This window comes from Juglans microcarpa x Juglans regia, chromosome 2D, assembly GCF_004785595.1.
Source record: "Juglans microcarpa x Juglans regia isolate MS1-56 chromosome 2D, Jm3101_v1.0, whole genome shotgun sequence".
NCBI classification, from domain to species: Eukaryota; Viridiplantae; Streptophyta; class Magnoliopsida; order Fagales; family Juglandaceae; genus Juglans; species Juglans microcarpa x Juglans regia.
Genome location: NC_054596.1, coordinates 23,085,419 through 23,112,696, shown reverse-complemented (window position 1 = coordinate 23,112,696; position 27,278 = coordinate 23,085,419). Strand labels below are relative to the sequence as shown.

General features: G+C 38.1%; 3 protein-coding genes and 1 long non-coding RNA gene across 4 annotated transcripts; 3 read left to right on the top strand and 1 right to left on the bottom strand.

Moving 5' to 3' along the window:
- Nucleotides 1-2,798: 2,798 nt before the first annotated feature.
- On the top strand, nt 2,799-3,431 carry LOC121249379. Its single transcript, XM_041148087.1, has one exon. It carries the CDS (start codon nt 2,799-2,801, stop codon nt 3,429-3,431), a length of 633 nt encoding a protein of 210 aa, XP_041004021.1.
- Nucleotides 3,432-7,033: 3,602 nt separating this feature from the next.
- Nucleotides 7,034-7,998, top strand: LOC121250733 (protein-lysine methyltransferase METTL21D). The gene has a single exon (XM_041149931.1). It carries the CDS (start codon nt 7,130-7,132, stop codon nt 7,826-7,828), a length of 699 nt encoding a protein of 232 aa, XP_041005865.1. The 5' UTR covers nt 7,034-7,129; the 3' UTR covers nt 7,829-7,998.
- Nucleotides 7,999-14,469: 6,471 nt separating this feature from the next.
- LOC121248736 lies at nt 14,470-26,784 on the bottom strand. The gene is made up of 3 exons (XR_005937505.1): nt 26,775-26,784; nt 22,256-22,259; nt 14,470-14,741 (listed from the first exon to the last, which is right to left on the bottom strand). It is a non-coding gene; the product is annotated as an uncharacterized LOC121248736 (long non-coding RNA).
- Nucleotides 16,206-17,801, top strand: LOC121248735 (F-box/kelch-repeat protein At3g23880-like). Its single transcript, XM_041147292.1, has one exon. It carries the CDS (start codon nt 16,325-16,327, stop codon nt 17,624-17,626), a length of 1,302 nt encoding a protein of 433 aa, XP_041003226.1. The 5' UTR covers nt 16,206-16,324; the 3' UTR covers nt 17,627-17,801.
- Nucleotides 26,785-27,278: the final 494 nt, after the last annotated feature.

Below are 27,278 nucleotides of genomic sequence, written 5' to 3'. Positions count from 1 at the left end.
TGAATTTTTCAATATCAAACCTCATGGTCCCCATCAACCTAGGCTCTAGATACCACTTGTAAAGATTTATTCTAAGTCCCCTTAATACAGAACTCAGAATAACAAAGATTGATATTAAAATACACTAACAGAACCAGCAAGATTCAAGAAACACAAACTCAGAACAGTATCCAAAAACAACAAGAAAAACAGAATAATATCAAGAATAATACTCAGAAAAAAAGAATAAAGGAAATAAAGAATCAACACAACAGTTTTACATGGTTCGACCCTAATGGTCTATGTCCACGGTAGGAATGGCCTCATAGCTTTATTGATAATCAATGTCCTTCACAGAGAAGCCTCAAAACCATACATATTTACAAAGCCCTCATCTCACAATAGAAAATCACACAAATTTTCTTTTCAAGTGAAACACTAAGCAATACCTTAGGTTATTCCCCTCTCTGTTCTCTCTATCTTTGAAGCCTCTCAAAACCAGAATGACCAAACACACTGAATTAGGTTTTCACATATCGGGTTAGCTATGAATATATATATGATGAAACAGATGTCAACGCGTGTCATGATCCTGCGGATTGAGTTTGAATCATTTCTGGTTTAGCTTACAAGTCACGTGCAGGCCACGTGATCAACCAACTCTGTGTATTAATCTCCAAAGCTTTCAGACTCAGCCACTTGTCCACCACTCAAAGGTCACAACAGAGAGGATTAGAGATTAAAAGCAACAGATAATAAATGTAGTGACATAACATTTACAAATCTTATGACCAGTGCAGACAATCAGAGTTCGTGATCTAGACTCAACATTGTTCATTGCAGAATTTGAGGATGTTCGGGACAAGGACAGAGTAAAGAGAGATGGACCATGGACATTTGATAAACATCTGGTACTGGTGAGTGAAGTGGATGGGCATAAACAAATCCATCAAATCAGATTAACAAAACCTCTGTTCTGGGTACGTATCCACAATCTCCCTCATGTGGCCAGGAACTAATATATGGGTAATTTCATTGGTAATGATATAGGGAGAGTACAAGAAGTTGACTTGGAAAAAGGTGAGATGACATTGGGTGAATTTATCGGTGTGGACATCACAAATCCCTTGTTAAGAGATAAGAAGATTAATCTAGGCACAACTCAACCTATTTGGGTCAGATTCACATACAAGAGTATCCCGACTTTTTGTTATTCATGTGGGAAGTTAGGTCATGGACACTTTGATTGTGAGCTATGGACAACGGACATGGCAACACGTGATGTAAATGAGTTTCCATACAGCCCTTGGCTCCGTGTAGGTAGCAATCGTGGTACGACAAAGGGAAGGTAGGATCAGAAAAGAGGGATGGAGAAACCATCTTTACCACTAAACATCCCGGCGGACGGTGGCAGCATCAAGCCTCGAGGGGCAATCTACTCGGAAACGAATCTGTCAAATTGAAACTTAGAGGAAATCTTGGAGGAAACTATAGAGGACATGATTGTTGGGACACAACCTATATTTAGATCGTTACAGCAGTAAGTCGTTATGGAGCAAAATATAGAAGTTCAAAATAAGCCAGAATTTGAAAGCTGTAAATCATGGGAGTTTGAAAAGGAAAGGAAGATGCGGATGATGAATGATGAGGAAGATAAGTCAAAGGATAGGCCTCTAGAAGGGAATGTGGAAGATGAATTGGGCCCATGGACTTCTAGGCTACCCCAGAATAAAGACCAGGACAGTGAAGGCCCTTTGGCAAGCTTATTTCTTTCACAAAATAATGAAGGCACCCGTAGATGGTAAAGGAAGGTGCCGTTAAGAGCATCTCAAGAGAAGAAATCTCATCAGTTAACAATCCTGGGGAAGAAGTTGGAAGTGAGGACCAAGGAAGAACATCTAAACGACTCAAGGCTCAACTGAGGGAGGATGAGGGGCATACAACAGATCAACAAATACTATCGGTGGAGGCTGGTTCCCAACCCCACCGGGAACCATGAAACTCTTCAGCTGGAATACTCATGGGCTTGAGAACTCTCGTGATATTCGAACCCTTCGAGATATTATCAAGAAGGAAGATCCCGACATTTTGTTTCTTCAAGAAACAAAACTTGCTGCTCATGCTATGGAGAAATGTAATTTCAGACTGGGGTATGCTAATTGTTTAGCTATTGACTATGTAGGGCGTAGTGGGGGGCTTGCAATGTTATGGAAAAAAGATGTGAATTTGTCTGTTCTTAATTATTCAAAGTCTCACATTGATGCTATGACGATTGATGATACTACTTCTAAAAAAGAGTGGTTCCTTATGGGTATCTATGGCCATCCTGATACAACTAAGTGCAGTAATACTTGGATATTAATTTGAGCTTTATGGAGAGGCGAGGATTAGGCCTGGTTGGTTTTTAGTGATTTTAATGAAATCATAGCACAAAGGGAGAAATGGGGTGGCAGGAATAGACCTAAGCAAGAGATGGCTGATTTTAGAAATGTCTTAACCGAGTGTGAGCTAAGAGATTTGGGTTTTAGAGGACCTATATTCACTTGGTGCAACAAAAGAGGGGGCCTTTCAAGTCTTAGTGATAGGTTAGATTGATTTGTCGTAAACTCCACCTGGTGTAATTTATACCAAAAAGCCATTGTTACTCATGGAACAATAGCTTATTCTGACCATTTACCTATTTGGTTGGAATCAGATGGTGATAATATGTTTAAAAGAAGAAAAAAGCCTCTCAGATTTTAGATTTGAAGCCTTGTGGGTTGAAGAGGAAGGGTGTGCAAAGATTGTTGAAGACTCATGGAAGTTTGGGAATTCTCATAATGGGTGAAGTAGTAGATATGATAACAGGATGCAACCAAAAGCTGGACTCTTGGAATAAACTTAAGTTTATAAAGGTTCATTTTCGTTTACAAAAGGCTAAACAGAAATTGCAGTTGGTGCAATATAGTGATCTGAAAGGATTTGATAGGGATGCAGCAATCTCAACAAGACAGGATGTTCAATTGTGGCTGGAGAGAGACGAGGTATTGTGGAGACAAAGATCAAGAGTCTTGTGGTTAGAGGAGGGGGACCAAAATGCTAAATTCTTTCATGCAAAAGCCTCACAAAGAAGAAAGAAGAACAACATTCAGAAGTTGCAAAATGAGTGTGGAGAATGGCAAGAGAGAGAGAATCGAGACAGGCTTATAGTTAACTATTTCAGTTCACTATTCACTGCTTCTGAGCAGAGGGGATCTATCGATAGCCTAGTGGAGAATTTGGAAAGGAAAGTGATGAATAGCGTGAATGAGGAGCTGGTCAAAGTCTACAATGAGGAAGAGGTTTATAAGGCTTTCATGAAGATGCATCCCACAAAAGCCCCTGGTCCAGATGGTATGTCACCAAAATTTTTCCAACGATGCTGGCATATCATTGGAAAGTCAAGTCTCTTCTGTAGTCCTAAAGGCACTTAACTTAGGTGAGTTCCCTCAATCTATAAACCATACGTTCATCACCTTCGTGCCTAAGAAAAAACACTTCTAAAAGTGACTGATTATAGACCGATTAGTCTTTACAATGTTGTATATAAACTCATGTCAAAAGTGATTGCAAATTGTTTAAAGTTGTACTTCCTCATGTTATTTCTAATTTTCAAAGTGCCTTTATTCCTAGTAGACTTATATCAGGTAATGTGTTGATTGCATATGAATTGATCCATCACTTGGGAAAGAAGAGAACTGTGAAAAAAGGTTTCATGTCCTTAAAATTAGATATGAATAAAACTTATGACATAGTGCAATGGGGTTTCTTAGAGGCTGTGATTAACAGATTGGGTTTTGACACTCGATTGATTCAATGACTAATGAAGTGTGTTAAGATTGCATCCTTTTCTATTATGATCAATGAGGAACCCACAGAGCATGTAGTTCCTACTAGAGGGTTGAGACAAGGGGATCCTCTATCACCCTACCTGTTTCTACTATGCACTAAGGGTGTCATTGGTCTTTTAAGGAAAGCTGATAGCTCCAAGTCCATCCTAGGGTCCAAATTTGTAGAGGAGCACCACGACTTAATCACTTGCTTTTTGCGGATGATAGTGTCATCTTTTGCAAAGCTGATACTAAGACCTACAGAAGATTACACTTATTGTTGCAGCAGTATGAAAGTGCCTCAGGACAATAGATTAACGAAAAGAAAACATCATTGGTGTTTAGCAGGAATGTATTAGCATGGAAACGACAAGAAATTATGTCCTTATGGGGGTTCGTCAGATGCAATAGTATGAGAAGTATCTTGGTTTTCCTTCAGTGATTGGCAAGTCGATGAGATTAAGCACAAGGTATGGCTGAAGTTACAAAGCTGGAACGAACGCATGTTCTCTCAAGGGGGAAGAGAGGTGATGATCAAAGCAATGACACTATCTATCCCAACTTATGCTATGAGTTATTTCAAGCTACCTGGTAGTCTGTGTGCAAAGCTTGAAAACATGATGGCTAGATTATGGTGAGTCAGAGAAAGGAAGAGAGGAAGATTCACTAGGTCAGTTGGGCAAAAATGTGTGAATCAAAATATATAGAGGAGGACTAGGTTTTAAAGATTTGAGAGTTTTTAATATGGCCATGTTGGTAGAATCTTGCAAGAAGATGGAAGTCTGCTGCACAAAATCTACAAGGCTAAGTATTTTCCAAAAGTTCATTTTTTTTAAGCCCCTTTAGGAACTAACCCCTCTTATGCTTGGAGAGTAATTTGGGAAGCCAAGAATCCACTTCTCAAAAGAGGAAAGTGGAGCTAGGGAATGTCAAGTCTGTGAGAATTTGGAAGGACTCTCGGGTTCCAAGTCATCCAACCCTAGAAAGGGAGTCTCCTGTGTAGAGTCTGCATCACCTGAAGCCAATGTGGAGGAATTGACTGATTGTAATACAAAGTGGTGGGATGTGAGGAAAATCATAGCTCTATTCAATCCAAAGATAGCAGCTGAGATCTTAAAGATTAGTCAAGCCAAAGTGATGTTGAATATAAATGGATTTGGGACCATAAAAACAATGGCAAATTTAGTGTCAAAAGTGCCTACCGATTCTTTAAAGCTAGCAAAGGTGATAGCATAGGGGACGCCTTGAATGCTAGAAACCAAAACTCATTATGGTCTACTCTATGGAAGTTTAAGATTCCCAACAGAGTTAAAGTATTTGTCTGGAGAGCATGCAGAGATGGACTTCCAACATTTAAAAACCTAAGAAGAAGACAAATTGATGTGGATGGTAAATGTATCTTCTGTAAGGATAAAATTGAGGATCTACCACATGCCCTTCTGCACTGTCCAAGTATTCATGATCACTGGATTATATATGTTCCTTTAATACAAAATGTGGATCAGAATATGACATTGAAGGAAGTGGCTCTGAGCATTAAGGAAGAAGGCACACTTGATGAGCTGACTAGTTTTGTACTGATTGCATGGGCTTTTGGTTCAAAAGAAATAAAATGTTGCATGAGAAAGTATGCATGGAACCACATTAGGTGATTGATTTTGCTTTATCAATGAAAAAAGTTCTGAATACCATGAGGCAAGTCCCAATTTCTCAGCAGAAGACAAGCTATAGTTGGCAACCCCCACCAGCAAACTTTCTAAAACTGAATGTAGATGGTGCAATGTTCTATGATCAACATAAGGCTGGAGTGGGTATCATTCTCCTAGATACAAAAGGGGATATTGTGATGGCAACTAGTAAGTTGGAAGAGGACGTTCCAGATCCTGCTACTATTGAAATTTTAGCCATGTTTCGAGGCCTGCAATTATGTGCAAATATGGGGATAGAAAAGCTTATCCTTGAAAATGATTGCTTGATGATGGTTTCTGAGCTTCAAGAAGCCAATATTCCATCTGCTTCACAAAGAGTTTTAGTGTAGGATACAAAAAGACTTATGCAGCTGTTCAAAGAGTACAAAGTTTAACATGTTAATCGATTAGGGAATGAGGCAGCTCATAGGCTTGCTCATATTTGATGCTCATATTTGAAATGTTGAAGATATAGAGATGTGGTGCAATAGTGTTCTATTACTCTCGAACATGAGGCAAGTCCCAATTACTCTCGAACAATATTCAAGATACTTAAAGTGGACGCGAGGAATCTTTCTCTCTAAACCCAAACCCAGACCGCAACTTTCTCTCTAAACCCAACTCATTCAGACCGGCTAGAGGGGGTGGGAGCTTCGGCTCCTTCCCCCTTCACTCTTTCTCTCTACTTCTCTGATTTTCCTTTGTATTTTGTTTTTTTCTTTTTCATTTTTCAGGCCAAATAAAGGGAGAATCGACATTCGCGGTCTTCGGGGTCATTATAGCCAACACGCGCCCTACCAGGAGGTTGCCCAGCTGCCGATCTACACGTCCACCGAACACGGCCCCAACCGGAGTGGAGCGTAGCCTGCATGCGCGAGACAAAAATTCCGAAGCTCGTCGGCGCGTGGCCCTCACGCGCCACCAAGGAGCTCTATGCCGTTGCAACGCGCGGCAGCTCCCGAACCGGCGACTATGGATCTCCCAAGACCGACCTTCGGTTTTCCCTTCCGAGGCATTTTTTGTGCACTGTTTTTTCCTTTTTACAGTGTTTTCTCTATGTAATTTATTTATGCATTGTCTTTATTTTCAAGAAAACAAAAAAACCCAAAAACATTTGTCCCTTCGGACTTAGGTCCAAAGGGTGTTGTCCCCCCTCCGCTTAGTCGGTGATGTTGGGGTTTGGTTTCTCCATACTCAACCTAGTTGGGTATGGAGTTTTATGTTTGGTTATTGTGAATTCTGTTAGGAACAGAGTTGTGCTATCTCTTAGACTTCGGTCTTTAGAGATAAGCCGTCTGGACTAGACCATGTCAGTCACAATAGTGTACTGAGATTCTACTAATGTTTGTAATTGACTTGTTGTTTAAAGTCAAAGTTGTATGTCATCTTAAATAAATGGAATGAGATCATTTTTATCCAAAAAAAAAGAGAAACATACTCTCTAATGTTTTTTATGAATACGAGTTTTCCTGTCAACCAACAAAATAAATAAATAACTAAAACATAAGGTATAGTTCAAGCATAGTGACGCACGCCTCGAGTCGGAACCCCCGTTAACGTAGCCCTCAGCAAAGCTCTCACTTTCGGAGCCGAAACAGCGAAACACACAGCGCGATGAAGTTCACAGATTCCCCAGTAATCGAGCTGCCTGTGCGCAACTCCCTCCTTTCTCTCCAACAGGACAACGGCTCCATGCACGTTGGAACCTCCGTCTGGCCCTGCTCCCTTGTCCTCGTTAGATTCGCCGACCGCTGGGTCCCGCTCACTCAAATCCCCATCGACAACAACAGCAACTCCTACTCCCACCTCCTCGACTTCCGTGGCAAACGCGCCGTGGAACTCGGCTCCGGGTGCGGGGCCGCCGGCATGGGGTTCTATCTCCTAGGTCTCACAGACATCGTGCTCACCGACATAGCCCCCGTCATGCCCGCACTCAAACGTAATCTCAAACGCAACAAACCCGTCCTGGCCAAAGCCCTTAAGCACTCCATCCTCTACTGGAACAATCTCGACCAAATCAAGTCCCTGAACCCACCCTTCGATTTCGTTCTTGCCGCCGATGTCGTTTACATCGAGGAGACCGTGGGCCCGCTCGTGTCCACCATGGAAGCTCTGGTGTCTGACGACGGCGTCGTTCTGCTCGGTTACCAATTGAGATCCCCGGAGGCCGATAAGCTGTTCTGGGAAATGTGCGAGGAAGCGTTTGATGTCGATAAGGTTCCGCACGAGGATCTTCACCCGGAGTATGCCTACGAGGAGACCGATGTTTATATCTTGAGGAAGAAGACCAAGATTAGGGTGGAGGGTTCGTAGCTATATTTCTTCACGTTCATTGGCTTGTTTGGAAGTTTTTGTTTGTTTTCCCGTGTTCTGTTATGATTAATGGCAAATCACGGATGAATTGTGTTGGAAAGTACTGTAGAAACACTTATATTCTTGATTATTATAATTTCATATACTGAACCAAGGTAAAATTTTAAATCGAGGAGAGTTCTTATGATTATTCTGGAATAAGTTTTTGAGTCTTCTTTTGTAGTGCAAGATAGTGTTTCAATTCATCATGCAGCTGAAGTTATATAATGTATGAATTGCATGCATTATCTCCGAATCTGATCTCACAGCAACACATACACAGATATCCTCACATGAGTATTGAACTGAGGAATGTGTTAATGCTACAGGAAATGAAATTCTTGCTAGAAGAATCAGGATTTTATGCTACTCTAGCTTGCCTTCGAGGCCATTTTGAGAAACAAACATATAGCTCCCCACCTTTGATACTGCCATTATCCCTGATACCTTGCCAATTGCAATTTTACCTCAAGCTTACATGATCATCATCAGCAGATGCAGCCACCAAATGGAGAGTGGGAGATGCAATTGGTGTAGGAAGTAGCATCTCAAGACTTGCTTAGCTCGTGTTTTGTTTTTCCGTTTGTTGTGCTTGTGTTTAAGCATGCCAATTTCTTTCTCAAGGTTTCTCTTTTCTGCCAAAGAACTGTTCAGCTTTAGCTCGATCATCTTGTGCTGCAGCTCTATTGTTTGGGTTTTGTACTTGTTTCCCTTGGTCTGGGTGGCGTTCTGGTAACAATCTTGAGACTCCCTATGTCATTGGTGAGAACTATCTATCAGTTTTGTGAATGGAGCAGTCAACTGGCTTGTGCGCTCCTCATGTCAATAGAGCTTTAGGCAATGTGATCCTGTCAACTTTTTTGATAGGTAATGTGATCATGTGATCTTAAATGGATGATGAGGCATTTCTTCAAATTGATGTACCTAAGGGTTTATAACGGGTGCAACTCTTGAAAATGACTGTTGGGATGCTTGAGTCTCTCCTGATTGTCCTGTGGGATGGTTTTTTTTTTTTTTTTTTGACCAGGTCGTTTTGCTTGGATCTTCACATTCATAGCCTTGCAAAAGTCAGGCATGTTTGTCTCATGCTTGCAAGTACAAGGAGGACAGTAAGAAAGATGGACAAAAAGGAGTATTGTGTTTGATTGATCTGTTAGATTTGTTTCATATGAGCATGTTATATGCACAAGAATGACAGAGATAGCAAATTAATGGGAGTTATGCTGAAGCTTTGATTATATCATGCGCAAGCATCGTAAGAGGGAGAGAAATAAAGGAAACTGAAAAGCTTTCCATATGCAGAGTAACACAGTATTTGTCCTATCTGTTTGTTTATTCGAATATAGATAAAGTTGGATGGGAAGCAATGAAACAGCTTTGGGAGTTAAAAAGTGAAGCTGAAGCAACTACCATTGAGGTTTGTGTAATTCTTCATCATCATGTTCGTAGGTTTGTCTTGACAATTGAGAGAAAATACAGATTGCATGATTGCAATTTTTATAAATGTAAAGTTAGCTATGCTTCTATTTTTTGGATTCGTAGCTGGTCTTGTTTTGCATGTCTGCATCCAGACATTCTGCGCATGCTCATGCTTGGTGAATGAACTCACCCCTTATTATGATAGATCATGGACCTTTTGTGATTGTTCTCCAGGGAACTGTTGATTGCAGTTATGGTGGCTAAATAATTTCATATCTTTGGCAAATCAATGCATGCTTATGTAGTTATGTTGACTCGGGGACTTGAGCTGGAATTTAAATGCATAGGGTAACTTGAATAGTAGGTAAACTAATTTATACTTTGTACTCAATCAACTTAATCTTCATGTATAATCTATTGTTTTTGGAAGTTATTCAGTATGATACATCAGAAGTTTCAAATAAAACCACTACAACCTGTATGTGGTTATTATCTTCAATATTGCAAAGAACCACTACACGTACATGATTGATTTAAAGAAGAATTTGCTCAAGCACAAACAAACCTAAAGTCTATCGCTTATACATCTACTGAATGTAGCTTTTAAACATCTATAACACTCAAGGTAGGTGATTCTTAATTTATAACTTCTACCTTGTAGGTTGAGTCTATCCTACTAAACTACTAATGCCATTGCTACCTGAAACATTAATCTCATCATCCTTGCATTTCCCCGCTTCATGGCTTTTTTTTTTTTTTTTCAGGTCTCTTGCTCCGCATTTCCCCACTTCATGCTCCATATACGTTTCACCTTGAAGGAGACCAATGTTTGTAAGTTTCATGGAACTCTTGGAGTCTACTTGGAATATATACAATGTATTCTTTTGTGACATATTGTTATCATTAATGGTGAATTGCAAGTCCATCATGAACTGGGGGCTGTGATTTATTTCTTTGGATGGGTGCAACTTGATTCCGGAAAAACTCGTGGGAGCAGAGTTATTGAAATAACTAAATACACTCTTAACACATGAGAAAATGAAGTATGCGTATGATTATTCCCGAGCTTGTTCGAGAGTTGATGAGTTATGCTTATGATCAATCTGCTCACAACAGAGTGAATTCAAACCATTCTTACAAGTATGTTCCGCTTCAATAATTGCTTTGCCTTTTCCAAAATACAGAGCTTTCATTTGATTTTTGCATGTATTCATCATTTTCATACATTTCTATATACTTTGTGACTACTCTTTGCACCCGACATTAAAAATGAAAAGAATACACTTGGGTGGAGCGTGGAGGACTATGGTAAGAGATCAAAAGCTCATAATGCACGATTTAGCAACCGCATGGAATCCACCATCGTGACCCTATCATTTCTCTCTCATATTTTACTGTTCAAGGAAGATGCCAGTTAATCAACCAAGGATATGCTTATTAAATTACATAACATGGTTATAAAATTAATGGCTTCGCCCCACCAGAGTTAACGTGCAAATAAATAACAAAACACACTCTGGCATTGCACACATACCACCACCGTAGATCCTCCACCTCTAACTCCCTCCATGATCACCATTTACTCTCTCTTTTCCTCTCTCAGAAAGCTCAGCCTTTTGTGGGTTTGGAAATCCTAACCCCAATCGCCACCTTGCCATGCTACGCCATCTACAGTGGGCCCCCCCCTCTCTCTCTCTCGATCTCACTATCTTCCTCAAATTTCCCTCCTCCCTCTCTTTCACTCTCCTCCTCTCATTTTCTCCTAACACTGTCCATTCTGGCCAGGTTTTTTCCTGGCCCGGTCTAGAACGTTATGGGTTTCGTCTCAGATTAAATCCGGGCCGGTACCCACATGACTAAACCCGGGTCCACTCGGGTTTTTTTTTTAAAAAATTCGAAGGATCAAAACAGCGCCGTTTTGATAAACCAAACGACGCGTTGTTTTGGTGATAGTGTTCAAAAGCCTTTCTCAGTTTCTCCTTTGGACTTCATCTCCCTTGCTCCGTAGCTCTCAACCTCTCTCTTGTCATCTCCTCTATGCCTCTCTCTCTCTCTCTCTCTCTCAAGTCTCACTCAGGCACAGCCGCACAACAATACTGAGAGGTTTAGGGTCTGTAACGTCGTCCAAAACCGCATGTAAGACTTTCTTGAATTCTTCCGTCAATTGCTTCTGTTTTCGTTAATTGTGTTCGGGGGAATTATCGGTTCTTCGCTGAAATAGCTTGATTTTGTTCAAGATTTCTTGGTTTGACTTTGCTTGTTTGGTTTGGTGATTTGACGGCATGTTGGGATAAAATGAGTATGCATCTTTCATGAGTACATAAGCAAGCCTGGTATAGTGATGGGCAGTTAATCATCGACTAGATGCATGATTTCATTGATTTGCATATTCCACCAACATTGGTATATATTTATGAGAGAAAAGTCTCGTTTTTGTGGGCTTAAAAAAAAAAAAGAAAGATTTCTTTTACTTTTTCCAAGAGAGATTATATTTTGGGTTCTTGTAAGGAGATGCCGACTTTCAATTTGGCTTTAATGCCTTAATTGTTAGCACCAATACCTTTCACACCCTGTCTTTTTCCTTCAACTCTTGATTTGATTTGCACTTTGTTTATTTCCCCCAACTTGGAAGAAAAAAGAGAGCCTTTCCCTATAAGAATAGAAAGAGCTCGACAAACTCCTCCCCTGTTTCTCCACCCATATTTATTTAGCATTTAGTAGTCTCATTTCATTGAGGTTTTTTTTTTTATTTACCAAAACTTATTACGAAATTACAAAATAGTTATATATTGATGTATCCAAAAATGAAATATAGATATCTTATGAAAATAAGGTTTCAGATAATATATCTTTCTAAATAAACATAAGACTAGCATATCCTAAAGTTGTTCGAAAACTCCATATATGCATTTAAGATCACATTTCAAGTTTTTCTCACAGATAACAAGAATCTAACAATATAAGGTCGCCATGCACAGTACTGAATATAATCATGTAATACACTTATACATCCTAATAAGATTACTGCATACCAACAGGAACACTGCAGCATATTTACCTTCTTCTTTTTTGTCGGTTCTATTTCTTTATATGTGTGTTTCTTTCTATGTTTGCATAATCTGTGTGCTTGCATAATCCTAATAAGAGTCCACAATTAGATTAGTGTTTGATTATTTATTTTGTTATATTTGATTATTTATTATATTGTGTTTGATGGTCTTTATTACTTAATAACAGATGGAAGAAGATTATGTGAGTTGTAATGTCGGTACAACCCAAGGGGTTGGTGATGACTCCTCGTCTATTCCAATAGATATGGAGGAGCATGGGAGTCTTCCAACCCCTTCATCCACATATACACAACACCCTACCCATTCCATCCCACCTTTACTCAAGAAATCCAAAAAAAACCTAGTACTACAAGAATGACACTTCATCTATGATACACCACGTCCAGAATGTATGTGAAACTTCCCCTCTTGGAGTTAAAGGAGTTGGAAAAAGTCAATCTTCTAGTGTTAAGAGGGATGTGGAAGGAAGAGTGTGTAGCCCACAAGGTCTAGTGAAGTCTGATGCAGAATAATATTTTATAATGTTACATTGAACATTTCTGGTTCTTTGTATGTGACGGCTAATGTATATTTTCAGGAACTCTGCACAATTGAATATACATTAAATGATATATGCAAGAGTCATGATATTATCACTAGGACCATGGGCATAAATATGAAAAGTAAGTATGACGAGTATTAGGGTAGCACAAATAGGTTCAACTTGATGATATATGTTGCTTTGTGCTTGATCCACAATACAAAATGGTGCCAATGAGGTTTTAGTTGAAATAGTGCAAAGAGGATGAGTTGGCGGATAGGATAGAGGCCAAGGTTAAACTCTTGTTAAGCCGCTTGATTGAGCAGTAAAACAATTTCCGTGTGGCTAGTGGGGGGAGTTCTAATGAGGCTCAAAGGAGGCCAAGTACTACTCTACTTCTACTACTACCACGACTAAATTTGATATCAAGTTAGAGAAATACCTTCAAGAGTAAAGGTTTATAGAGTTTAGATCAGAACTAGATAGGTATTTGTCGGAGGGGTGTGCACAAAAATCACCTAGTTTTGATATTTTGGATTGGTGGAGAGTTAATGCCACCAATTATCTTGTCATTGCTAAGGTAGCACGTGATGTGTTAGCCACCCCCATTTCTACTATTGTCTCGGAGTCTGCATTCAGTACTGGAGGACGCATATTGGATCTTTTCAGGAGTTCATTGTCTCCAGAGACTGTCGAAGTCCTCATTTGCACCCAAAATTGATTACGGACCAAACTTGTCAACATCCGGGAGTTGGAAGAACACGTACAGTCGATGGACCTTGAAGGTAACTTTAAAACTTGAAATATTTTTTTAATATCTATCTAACTCAATTTTTAATATTTTTTTAGATGATCATCTAGTTTCATCTTCAACAGAGGTTACTGTGAGTCTCTTTTTCCATTCATGCTAAAAAAATTTTGAGTAAGTGCTTTCTTCTTGCATAATCAGCCAACTCTTTTATTTGTATGATCAACATATATGTGTGCGCATTAAAAGATATATGTGGGCTGCTGTCTATTTTAAAGTTTGTTTCTTTGATCGGGTCATACAAATCTTGTATATACCTCACTCATCCTTGTTTAATAAGTCATGAACAATATGAAAAATTTAGAAGGTAAGAGATTTGTGCATTCTTTCTTATTCAAAAGCTGCATCTAGTAGAAGGAAATGAACCTGCAGTTCACCTTTGTAGCTAGATCACAAGGGGGTTGCGTTCTATATCACATCCCTTATAGTCAATTGGATTGGATGGGAGAGGTTTCTACTCTCTCTCTCCCTCTGCACTTGACTTTTTTCCCTTCTTAAAAGTCAGTATACTTGATGACTGGGTATTGCCCGTTCTGTGCATTAGGCTCATGATTTTTTGGAATACTCGCTTCTCTTTAAACTTGACTGAATTGTTGACTTAAAAGTCAGTATACAACGATTCATGTAGATGCAGGAAAAAATGAATTTACCTATTCAAAGTCATATATTAGCAAAGTTATTGCTAGTTTTCTGATTTAGGCAGTATATATAAGTGCATTAGGTTGACTGAATATATTAGCAAATTTCATGGCCTGCACTAACAGCCTTTCTCCTTGACTCTGATTTCATTATGTTTGTAATTAGGTAACGTTTAAGGATCCCAATTCAGCCAAGAGAGCTTGTCAAAACCACCATCCTGTGATTGTTGGAAGAAGAGCTAATTGACGGAAAAATTTCTTATTTTTTGCAAACAATTTGTTGTGTATTAGAGTTTGATTAAAGCAATATATGTGTTTTGTAATATTCTTAGCAAATTAGTTCAAACAATGTAATATGTAGTGAATTGCATCGTGTATGTTGTATGCATTTTACATGATGAATATTGATTTTTTTTTTCTTACATGCATTAGTTAAAAAGTTAATTAATTGTTTATAGGATAGAGATGTATATTGTTTTCTATTCAGAATATGATTTGAAATTCCTAATGGAGACACAAAAAGAGGGGGGGTGGGGTGGGGGTATAACCTGGAACCCAGATTTTTTTGATTTCAAAAACCGGATTCACATGATTGTAGCCCGGGTTTGACCCAGGCTAACGCAATCTGGGTTTCGGCCCAGGTTTGAAACCTGGGTTCTGGTCCAGATATACCTGAGTTCCTGGGTCGGAATCCGAATGAACGGTTTTATTTTCTCCATCTCTATTTTGTCGCTATTGCGAAAGCCACAAACCTCATCCTCCATGCCTTGGCACCGTAGGACGGTGTTAGCACCTCTGCCTCTCACATTTTTCCCTTACAGCGAACACCCCTCCCCATCTTTCTCTCTCTGTGAGTTATTGTTGTAACCCTAGCCTTGCCAGCCACCGCCACCATCTCAGGCTGGTCAATCTCCCATCCCTTCCACTGCACGCCTCCCACTTTCCCTTGTATAAGTAGATTTTAAACATCTATAAGTAGCTGATTCTTAATTTATAACTTCTACGAGAGGTTGATTCTATCCTACTAAACTACTAATGCCATTGCTACCTGAAACTTAATCCTTGCATTTCCCCACTTCGTGTTTTTTTTTCCAGATCTGTTGACATTGAGAAGGTTCCGCATTACCCCACTTCATGCTGCATTTAGTACATTTCTACCTTGAAGGAGACCAATGCTTTTAAGCTTGGAATATATACAATATTTTGTTGTGACATGTTATTGTTATCTCATTAATGGTGAATTGCGAGTCCATCATGAACTGGAGGCTGTGATTTATTTTCTTTGGATGGGTGCAACTTGATTCCGGAAAAACTAGTGGGAGAAGAGTTATTGAAATGACTAAATATACTCTTTAACACATGAGAAAATGAAGTATGCGTATGATTATTCCCGAGCTTGTTTCGAGAGTTGATGAGTTATGCTTATGATCAATCTGCTCACAACAGAGTGAATTCAAACCATTCTTACAAGTATGCTCCGCTTCAATAATTGCTTTTGCCTTTACCAAAATTCACAGTTTTCATTTGATTTTGGATGTATTGATCACCATTTTCATATACTTCTATGTACTTTGTGACTACTCTTTGCACCCGACATTAAAAATGAAAAGAATACGCAAGGGTGGAGCCTGGAGGACTTTGGTAAGATCAGATCAAAAGCTCATAATGCGCGATTTAGAAAACCGAGAGCAACCGCGTGTAATCAACCATTGTGACCCTATCATTTCCCTCTCGTATTTTACTTTTAAGCAAGATGCTACTTAATCAACCAAGGATATTATTAAATTACATAGCATGGTTATAGAATTAAGGGCTTTACCCCACCAGAGTTCACGCGCAAATAAGCAATAAAACAAAGAAAAAAGAGCAGATTCTCCTTGCCACTTGCTCGCAAAGGACAACAGCCATGCGCCAAGACTGTTAGAAAGGCGTCAAAAGGCCATAGTGTTAGAACCTCCACTGCCTGTTCGCTTAAACAAACAGAACATCGCCGTGCCCGAAATGGAAGAAGAAGAAGAAGAAGAAGAAGGAAAAGTAATGTCAGATTTTCTACCAAACGAAGTTGTAATCGAAATTCTCGCAAGGCTCCCAGTCAAGACAGTGGCGAGGTGCAGGCGCGTTTGCAAAAAGTGGTGTTCTGTGATCTCCAGCAATTCCTTCGTCACCACCCACATCAATCGATCTCTCTCTACAAGCCTTGACAACAGTAAGAGCAGCAGCCTGCGTCTCTTTCAGTCTATAAAAACAAAAAGCTTTAGTGAAGTGATTACTAGACACTACGAGCACATTAGTATGTGTTCGGATGACGAATCATTTGGAAATAATAATAATTTCATCAAGGTGAAATCTTGTCCACTTTTCTGCGGCTGTGGTATCAGTAATTATTCCAACATCGTGGGTTTTTGCAAAGGGGTAGTCTGTCGGGCTTTTGATCGTCATTTTTACGCCAATAGTTATGTTCTATGGAACCCTTCCATTGATCGAGCTCTTGGACTTCCACAGCCTAATATTGCTAGAGGGATTCCATATTATGAAGTGAGGAATTCCCATGGATTTGGCTACGATCCTTCTAGTAATGATTTTAAGCTGGTCAGACTTGTATATCTGGAAAGGCATTACATCGACTCTCAACCGCTGGTTGAGATCTACACTCTTAACTCTGGCTGTTGGCGTGCCATTGATTCTCCTCCTCAATCATATATTGTCAAGAAGAATCGCTTATCTACTTTCGTAAATGGGGCGTCGCACTGGCTCGCGCACACTCCACTCGAAGCTGCGGCGGGCACCACCTTCCGAAATGTCATACTTGCATTTGATATGGGTAAAGAGGTTTTTCATGAGATTGAAGTGCCCAGCTGCTTTGTTCGGGAGTCTCATTTGAACATGACTGTTGGGGTACGTGACGGATTACTTTGTCTAGTCCCGCATAATTATAAACAAGGGGAGAAACAGTATATTTCTGTATGGATCATGAACCACTATGGTAATGCAGAATCTTGGAGCAAGCTATTCGATATTGATATTAGTCAACGACTACAGACGGTGGTAGCCTTCAGGAAGAACGGGGAAGTTCTAATTACCGACAAAGATGGGGAGCTTCTCTCTTACGAACCGAACACGCAACAAGTAACTCATCTGGGATTCCATAGATCTTCATTCGACTCCGAGAGATGGGAGACATATTATGGCGAGAGGGCCTTTTTCATGGAGTCATACTCAGAGAGCCTTGTTCTACTAAACGTACCAAATGCTGTCTCGGAACGAAAGGAAGAAAAGGTAGATCAGCACTTACAAAATTGTTAGTTTTTGCAGAAGTTTGTATTCTAGAACTGAGACAATAATACAGCACTTTCTCAAGATTTGGTGGACTAGATCTTGCACAGGAATCACCACTATCGCTGCATCATCATATATAGTTATAAATGGGCATCCATCAATTAAGAAACTAAGGGATGAAATGGCATTCGAGAAGGTGATCTAAAGTCCAAAATTTTCCAACTTAAGAAAAATATAAGCACGCGTACAATTTCTAGGCCCTAAACTACGGGATTGGCAGCCAGGGACCGGAAGAACGGTAATACAAATTTTCTCCCAATTTGTATGCTATATTCCAAGATTGGACTAATATATTGTGCTTCACAATGGAAAACTGTGGGAAGCCATGATAAATACTAATTTTTTGCTCAATTATGTTGTGTTGTCTTGCTTAGAAGTACTCTTCCGGTGTCGGCGGCCATCCTAATTGCCAAAAAAAAATCATGAATTTTTATTGTATGTGGGTGAATATATTTTATTTATGATGTAAATTTGATACAAGTTTTGGTTGGAATGTGTAAAAACTTCATACACCACATCCTGTTTAAAACTAAACTCAACAAGAAAATAGCACAAGACAGTAGCCGCTACTTAGGACACCAACCACTACCCACAAGAACTGAGTAATAGGGTACTACATAGTACTACATACACTATACGGGCGGGTAGCAGCCGCATCCCCACTGGCCCCCAGCCCATCCTGGGCAGGGTGGCCATCTTCCATCTCGCTCTTCCACCATAATCTTCCGTTCCGACCAAACAAGCGGGCAGATCACTTGGGCAGCCACCATCCGGCCACGGGAATCAAACCTCAAATAAACATTTAAACCCCAAAGCAAAGGATGAAAGTTCATAGAACCAATAAAATCAACATATAAATCCCAAGATAAGTGATCCACAGGTAAGGAAAATTTAGATCCCAAGAAAAAAAAAAAAATGACAATTCTTGGTTAGGGTTGTGAAAAAAACCGACCCTATCGATGTGTTTGGTTCTGCTCCAGTTCTTAATAATCAAAGCTAGTTCGAAACCGGTCTAGTTCTGATTTTGATATTTAGAACACCGGTACTCGAACTGATCTGGATTGGTGTATATATATTTTTTATTTTTTATATGATTTTTAATATTATATTATATGCTAATTGCTAATTAATATAACAAGAAATTTTAATCTTATTATTCATGTCTATTAATCTTATAATTTTTAATATAACATTTGAATTTTGAATTAACATAAAATTTAATTTTATAACATGAATTTAATATAATATAAAATGAGAGATATGGGTCAATTACTTGCTAAAGTTTTGTTAGAGTATGATTTTGTTTAATCATAAAATCGGACTGGACTAGAACAAAATTGGAAAAAGCAGAAATTCCAGTTTCAATGTTGAATTGGTCCGGTATTGGTTCTTAAATTTTTAAAATCAATATATTTCGGTTTAATTTCAAAAAATGTCCAAAAATGGACCAGTTATACCCAACTCATAGCTCTGCCCAGAGCCACAATGCGAGCACCATGGATATGCGCACACTCGCGACACAGTTTGGCTGGTGGTATGCACTGTGCTATGGAGCGCAGTTAAAGAGAAAATGGGAAGAAAAAAATTTCCTACCTCTGTTGTGTGTTGGAAATTGGGTAATTGTAATTTCTCAGTAGCGTTGAAGTGCGGATAGTACATGGGTCGTTGTGTGTCCTTGATGGGATAATGTATGAGGGATGGTTGTGTTGGACTTGTGACGGTTACGGGCTGTCGATGTTGTGACGCATTATGATTGTGGGCTGGTTGCGTTGGACTGGTGTGAGCTGTGTTGATGTTTTGAGGCTGACGTACGACTGGTTGTGCTGTTTGTTTATTCATTTATGTCGATTTGTGGGCTATGATTGCCTAATATGCCAGATTGTTGGTTGTAGAAATATGTTAAGTTGGTTGACTAGAAAGAGTGATTGTTTGCTTGACGAATATATGTGTAGTACGGTTAATAGAATCCGAGGGTTGGGCTAAATATGGGTGTAGTAAGTTTTGGAGGTTGTTTTTGTGCCATGATTAGAAACCAACACATTATGATGATTTGTGTGTGCTGAATGCAATCATGGGATTTAGTTAAATTGAATTTGTACTTAGATAGGTTATTAACACGTTGGCGAATAATTTTCCGGTTAGGTTGTGATATTGATAGAACTCGAGTTCAAAGTTTAGGTAACTCTCTACAAGAGTCAGGTAATGAGGGTTTCTATGCTAGTTTTTGCAAAAAAAGAAATGGACTAATGCTGATTTTATGAAAAATATGCATATTTTGATATGAAAATAAACTTGAAAACAACCTCGGTCATTTGATCTGCATTGTTCATGAAATCCATATACGAAGAGAAAAATATTTTTCGTCATGAATAGTGTAGATATGAGTAAATTTTTGGCATTCTATTTTTGAACTATGCAAAAAGAGCAAATATGAAATCTGCAATTTTTTATATGATTATGAGATCTCTATTTGTTTAGCACTCTGATTTTGCTGTAAATTGTTACCTCTAAAAATTCTTTGACATAACTATAACACTCGAATCTAGCACCAAGCCTGTGTTTTTATATTTTTATTTCTTTTTTGGTTAGACGTATGAAAAAGTCCACTTATTTTTTTTTTTCACTACCAGACTTGAGCCTAGATTTTTTGAAATGGCCAAACAGCCCAAGCCCGTAGATCTTGTGCCAGACTCCATTACATGCACAGCTTCAATTGCGTCCGTATCCCTTGGCATGCACGATTCATGTCCATTTCGATCACGTCCCTCCTTCCTTCATCTCTAGGGTTTTGCTTTTAGTTTTCAACCACCTATATATATATATATATATATTTATACGCTTATCCCTCATGCATGAAGAAGACCCAAGCTGCCGCAGCCTTCTCCTAGCCTATTGCTCCTCTACAGCCATGGCTCCTCCACTTTTAATGTTGGACACCATCATAGAAGGGTAGATCACAGCCTTGCCCAACCCCACGAAGGAACTACAACCACCATGTTCACTGTTTTCTCCCCAAAAACTACCAACCTTCATCTCACTTAGCCTTTCTGCACCCATGCCCATCTTCACCATGGAAACTGCCGCTGCACCACCTTCAAGAAGCCACTGCAACTCCATGCATGGAAATTGGCAAGTCACCGTAAAGCGAGAGGACCTTTGCCGCCAGCCACTACCCCGAACGAGAACTCCCTACCAAGATCCTCCATGCAATCTCTTGCACCATAGCCCACTGCTCAGCCACCGCAACACTACCCTACACCACCAACCAACGCTGCCAAGACTACATGAAGACGTTGCTGCAACCTCTGTTTTTCCGAGTCAAAAACGTGCGAGAGCCAAAGCTTGATTTGACCACCCTGTTCAGAGCCGCATCTCGCACAAGCGTCTGTCGAAGATTTGGAGGGCCGCTGTAAGCCACCGGCTAGCCACGTCTCATCCATCTGTGCAACACTCGTACGTCAAAGATCACTGACTCACTAAAAAATGAGTAGCATAAAGGCTATTTCAAGTGCAGGAGGATGTCGCATAATAATTATGAATAAATTCCTAGATAGTCTCCTCAGGAAAAGTTACTTAAAATCAAACTCGTTTAAAATGGTGAAAATATTTACAAAGAGAAAATAAAAATGATGGTATGTGCAATGGATGGAAGAGTGCAACAAGAATAAAAAAGGCATTAGTTATGGACTAGATTAATATTTTTGAATTTTTGAGTATCGAAATAAAATGTAAAAGACTAACAAATTGAAATTAACAATCAAAGAATCAACTAAACTGAACAATCTTAATTAATGTGAAATTAAACAATAAAACTGAAATTATTTAAGTCCTAATTAAATTTTAATCAATCTAATATGCAATGGAACTAAGAGATTAATAAAAATAAGCTAAGAATTAAACTAGATTAGAAAGTATTTGACAAAATATGACTTGAAAATTGAAAAGTCCCAAAATCAAGATTCTAGGGTTCATTCTTGTATTCAAATCACAAATTCTCAAAATTAATTCATAGCAATTGTAAGCACTATTAAATGAAAGTTTAAGGAAACGAGAAAAATAAATAACACTACGTAAATAAACAACAATTAAAATGCCCAAAGGTATAAGCCAAATATCTCAAAAATAAATCACAAACTTTAAACTAAAATTAAATAAATAGTATAGAATGAAAAGAGCAAGCCTAATTAATGGAGATGGTGGTGGTAGACAATGGAGGAGGCGGCTGGAGCGACAATTGGACCCTGGAAGAGTTCTTCAAATGTGTGGCACTGCTTTGCAAAAAAGTCCCCAATTTCGTGCTAATGATATGCTTAAATAGGGTAGGAAAGAAATCCTAATGTCTTCATATTCCTGCACACAAAATCGTTTAAATTTTAGGACTCAACTTGGCAGCCACGTACGTGCTTTAGGATTTCGAATTTGGAAATCCTTATTAGAGACAACTTTGTAGCTCTTTAAGATAGCTTTCCAACGCATTAAGAATCGTATCAATACAATATTTGAGAGGAAAGTTATGATTAAAATATGAAAATGTGTCCATTCTGTAAAATTGACTTTTCTCAAACTTTTCATTTCTTGACCTTTTGGTACCTTGACTTTTCTCAAATTTTTCATTTCTTGACCTATAAAAATAAAAGAAATTAGAAATAAAATAAAAATAACAAAAAAGAATAATAGAATCTCAAAAATATATTGTGCAGTGAATGAACATTATCCAATTAAATTACAAGTTATAAAATTAAGTATAAATCATGCTATTCACCTATTTAAAACACAACTCATATTTATTTATCTTAACCATTTTTCCATCTAAAACCAATAATAATGTAATGAAATAAATAAAATATATTGGTTATAAATATATAAAATATGCAATAATTCAGCTCAATCAATCACCACAGAAGGTCCTTTGCACGTAAAGTGTTACGCCACCATCTCCTTCGCTCTAGGTAGAAATATTTTTCCTTCTGACGTCAAGCACTTCTCTGGTTTTATTCTTTCTCTAGAAACGCATGTTGCCTTGTAAAAATTATCTGGGCTGGTTTTATCTTAAATCATGGGCTGTTTACGTATTAGTTTCCTTTTGGATTGGGGTTTTGTTAATGGGATTAGGTTTAATATCTTTTTCAAGTGGGTTCTAGTTTATTTCATAATGGTCTTGAAACTTTTATATTTTATTTACGAAATTTATTCTAGTGATTTTAAATTGTTATTAAGTAAGAATTTTTACAAACTTATTTTCAGAAGTAAGTGGTAACTGTGTAATTTTATAGTTTGATTTCAATAGTAAATTGGTTAGATTTTTTATACCATAGTCGGAGTTATTAAATAGACATTGATGATTTTAGAAAGTGATGAAATATTTTGAGGTTATGAGAATTTTAGGTTTTGAGAAATTATATAGGTTATTTTAGAAGCTTAGGCTTAAATATTGAAATACATGTTGGATTGGAAATTTATGGGAGTTACATAACAATTTTATAGGTGACGATTGATTGTCGTTCAGTACTACTGTGGAGAATTTCTAATAAACTAAGAAATTCAGGTAAGCGGGGTTCCTATACTAGACTTTACATAAAAGTAAAATGGTCTGAGATTGATTTTTGAAAATATGCATATTTTGTTATGAAAAGAGAGTTGAACTACCTCAGTTATTTGTTCTGCATCACTCACGAGATTCTGTTTAAGAATAAAGCATTTTCTGGCATGACTGGTGTAGACATGAGCTATTTTGTATTTTGTTTCTGAACAATGCAAAAGAGAGCGAATATGAAATTTTGTGCATAAAATTATGTTTTGTGATATGATTTTATTCTGTTTTAAAGATGTTTAGTATTCTGATATGATATGATATATTTTCTGAAAACCTCTGGCATAACAATATGTTTCTGTTTCTGCTCCGTTCTGACCTTACCACGGGTGTAAAACTATGGCCTCTGTTCAGGTTGGTACCAACTTTTATGTTTCTAGTGCACCCACTTTGGAAATAAAGTAGTTTTCTGTATAGTTTTTTCTATGTGCACACTCGGGACTTCGAGAATGAATAAGGGAAAGATTCACATTTTGTTTCTGCTTGGTTGGCCATCGGTGTTTGCACAACCCTATCACGGTGGTTAACCATAGTATCTGTTCTGATATGATGAGATAAGATGTCATGTTTCAGTTTATGCTATGCCAAAGGGATTTTGTTTATGAATATTTTCGAATTTTCGCTCTGATATTTTTGATAACATGATCTGACTTTGCATTATGAAAACAAATATTCTAATTTTGCATTTTGAAAGAAAGTATTTTGTTCTATATTATGAACTCTGTAAATGCTCATGTTTACACACTAATATATGTCATCTGCTTACTGAGTTCTTGATAACTTACCCATTATCTCCAAATATTTTTCAAATGATCTTGATGGTTCAACTGGAGAACAAGAGTAGGAAGTTTTAGTAAGGTATGATGATCATAGAGGAATAAGTGTCTGATGGTACAAGTACTTATTTGAGAGTCATAGTTAGTAAATTGATTATTTTCGAATATGTTGATGTGTTGGGTTAAGGATTTTTTTGAGTCTTTGTAGAGTTTTTAATTTATGTTATTGAGAATTTCTTTGTTGTCCCTTTGAAGGAACATAGATATTTTAGTTAAGCAAAAGAATAAATATTTTATTGAGTTTTCCGGATTTTATAGTTATGGTATTGGAATTAATATTAAGCATTAAGAGCTAACTCTCCGGACCTCCAGGATCAGGACGTTACAATAACATTCTGATTCTGATCTGATATTTCTGATTCCATTATTGTGTTAGTACCAACATTTCTGTTTTTTAGTGCACTCACTTTGGAAACAAAGCGACTTTTTTGTATGGTCTTTCCTGTATACACACTCCGGACTCCGAGAATGATAAAGGGAAGATTTCCTTATGTTTCTGTCTGGTTTGGCCACTAGGGTAGCACAACCCTGCCACAGGTGTTAAATATGGTTTCTGTTCCAATATGATGATTCTGTTCTGATATGGAGATATTCAGTATTACTATACCAAAGGACTTTTGTGTATGAATACTTATGAAATGGTCGCTCTGATATTTTGATAACATATTTTGTTCTGCATTCCGAAACTAAAAATCTTTTGTTTTGCATTTTATACCATGTAATTGCTCATGTTTATATACTAGCATATGTTCACTACTTATTAAGTTGTTGATAACTCACCCCTTATCTCTACAATATTTTCAGATGATTTGGATCTTTCAACTGAGGATCAAGAATAAGAAGCGTGGACAATACTGTTTAGTGTAGGGGATAAGTACTAAGATTGCTGGAGACTATTATCCAGTAGATTTGATTTATTCAGTTGATTTGGTTTATTGGAATGTTGACAATTTTAGAGTTTGAGGAGTTGTTGATTTATTTATTAGATTGTTTCATTGATGACCTTGTAGAGGGATATATATATATATATATATATATATATTTGGTGGAAATAGATGAATTTATGTTTATGGAGTCTTTAGAAATTACATTTTTATTTTGAGAGAGAATTTTCTAGATGACAGGAAGTAACTCCCACTACACGTACATGATTGATTTAAAGAACTAGCTCAACCATAAACAAGCCCAGATTCTATGGCGTATACATCTGGTGAATGTAGCTTTAAAAACCTATAATTAAAATTTAACACTCAGGTAGTTCATTCTTAATTTATAACTTCTACCTTGTAGGTTGAGTCTATCCTACTAAACTACTAATGCCATTGCTACCGGAAACATTAATCCAATCATCCTTGCATTTCCCCACTACACGTTTTCGTTTTCCTTTTTTTCCAGGAAGTCTCTTGAAATTGATAGGGTTCCGCATTTCCCCACTACAGGCTGCATATACATTTCTACCTTGAAGCAGACCAATGTTTGCAAGTACTTTTGTGAAACTCTTGGAGCTTGCTTGGAATATATACGTTAGGGCCGCTCCTGGCAAGGGTCTCTTGGTTTGGTAGGCGTGTGGGGCCGCTGCAAGGGAACCCCGAGGGGAGGGTCGAGTATGCGGGCTGGGATAGTCCCACATCGGCTAGTAGTGTTCCTGCTAGTAGCTTTATATTGAGAGAGGCACCCTTTTTTGCACAAGCGTTTTTGTAGGATGAGTTCTACCTCAATTGGTATCAGAGTCAAAATCGATATTGCTGGGGGATAGTAGGGCCGCTCCTAGCAAGGGTCCCTTGGTTTAGTAGGCGTGTGGGGCCGCTGCAAGGGACCCCCGAGGGGAGGGTCAAGTATGCAGGCCGGGATAGTCCCACATCGGCTAGTAGTGATCCTGCTAGTGGCTTTATATTGAGAGAGGTACCCTCTCTTGCACAAACACTTTTATAGGATGAGTTCTACCTCTTGTGATTTGTTATTGTTATTGTTAATGGTGAATTGCGAGTCCATCAGGAACTGGGTGCTGTGATTTATTTTCCTAGGATGGGTGCAACTTGATTCCGAAAAAACTAGTGGGAGCAGAGTCCTGAACACATGAGAAAAATAAGCATGCGTATGATTATTCCCGAGCTTGTTTCGAGAGTTCATGAGCTATGCTTATGATCAATCTGCTCAGAACCGAAGAATTCAAAACATTCGTAGAAGTATGCCCCACTTCAATAATTGCTTTTGCCTTTCCCAAAATCCATAGCTTTCATTAGATTTTAGCATGTATATATATTCATTATTTTCATACATTTCTATGCACTTCGTGACTACTGTTTGCAACCGACATTAAAAATGACAAGAATACGCACGGGTGGTGCCTGGGGCCTTCACGATTTAGAAAACTGAGAGCAACCGCGTGGAATCCACTATCGTGACCGTATCATTTCTCTCATATTTTACAGCTTTAAGGAAGATGCTACTTAATCAACCAAGGATATGCTTATTAAATTGCATAACATGGTTATAAAATTAATGGCTTCGCCCCATTATAGGATTGTACTATCTCCAGTGGTCAAATAAGGCAAAAACAAAAATAAAATCTTACTTCATTCTTAAAATTCTAAGTGTGAACATAAGAAAGATCATGCAGAAAATTATTTTTAAAGTGGGTGCATTCAGAAACAGGGATATTGATATCAAAACTAATAACATAAGTCACTGTTTTACATCTGTGGTAAGGTCAAAATGGAAACATAAACATAATATCATGCCAGAGAGTTTTCAGGTGCAACATCATATCATAACAAAGTAATGGATAGATGTCAATCATATTCATATCATCATGCCTAAAAATTTGAGATTTCATATTCGCTCTTTTTATATAGTTGTGAAACACAGTGCCAAAAATGTTTATGTCTACACCAATCATAACAGAAAATATTTTTCTTTTCTTATTTGAATATAGTGAGTTATGCAAAAAAATTTCCAAGATTGTTTCCAATGTTCCATGAAAAAATATACAAGTTTTTCATAAAAACCAACCTCATTTCGTTTAGACAAAGTTTAGCATAGGAGCATCACTTATCTGAACTTTGGGAGTGTATTATCTACGTTTTGAGCATGTGCTCTATAAGTATCACAACCACCTAAGTAGTCTTGGCGTAAATCTCGAAGGGAGAGTGCTACTGTGAGAGGGGAAACCCAAGGGTTGTAACGTGTGACA

Bases quoted from the DNA above. Each gene is read 5' to 3' on its own strand.
- LOC121249379 (XM_041148087.1), top strand. From the start codon at position 2,799: ATGGGTGAAGTAGTAGATATGATAACAGGATGCAACCAAAAGCTGGAC.
- LOC121250733 (XM_041149931.1), top strand. From the start codon at position 7,130: ATGAAGTTCACAGATTCCCCAGTAATCGAGCTGCCTGTGCGCAACTCC.
- LOC121248735 (XM_041147292.1), top strand. From the start codon at position 16,325: ATGGAAGAAGAAGAAGAAGAAGAAGAAGGAAAAGTAATGTCAGATTTT.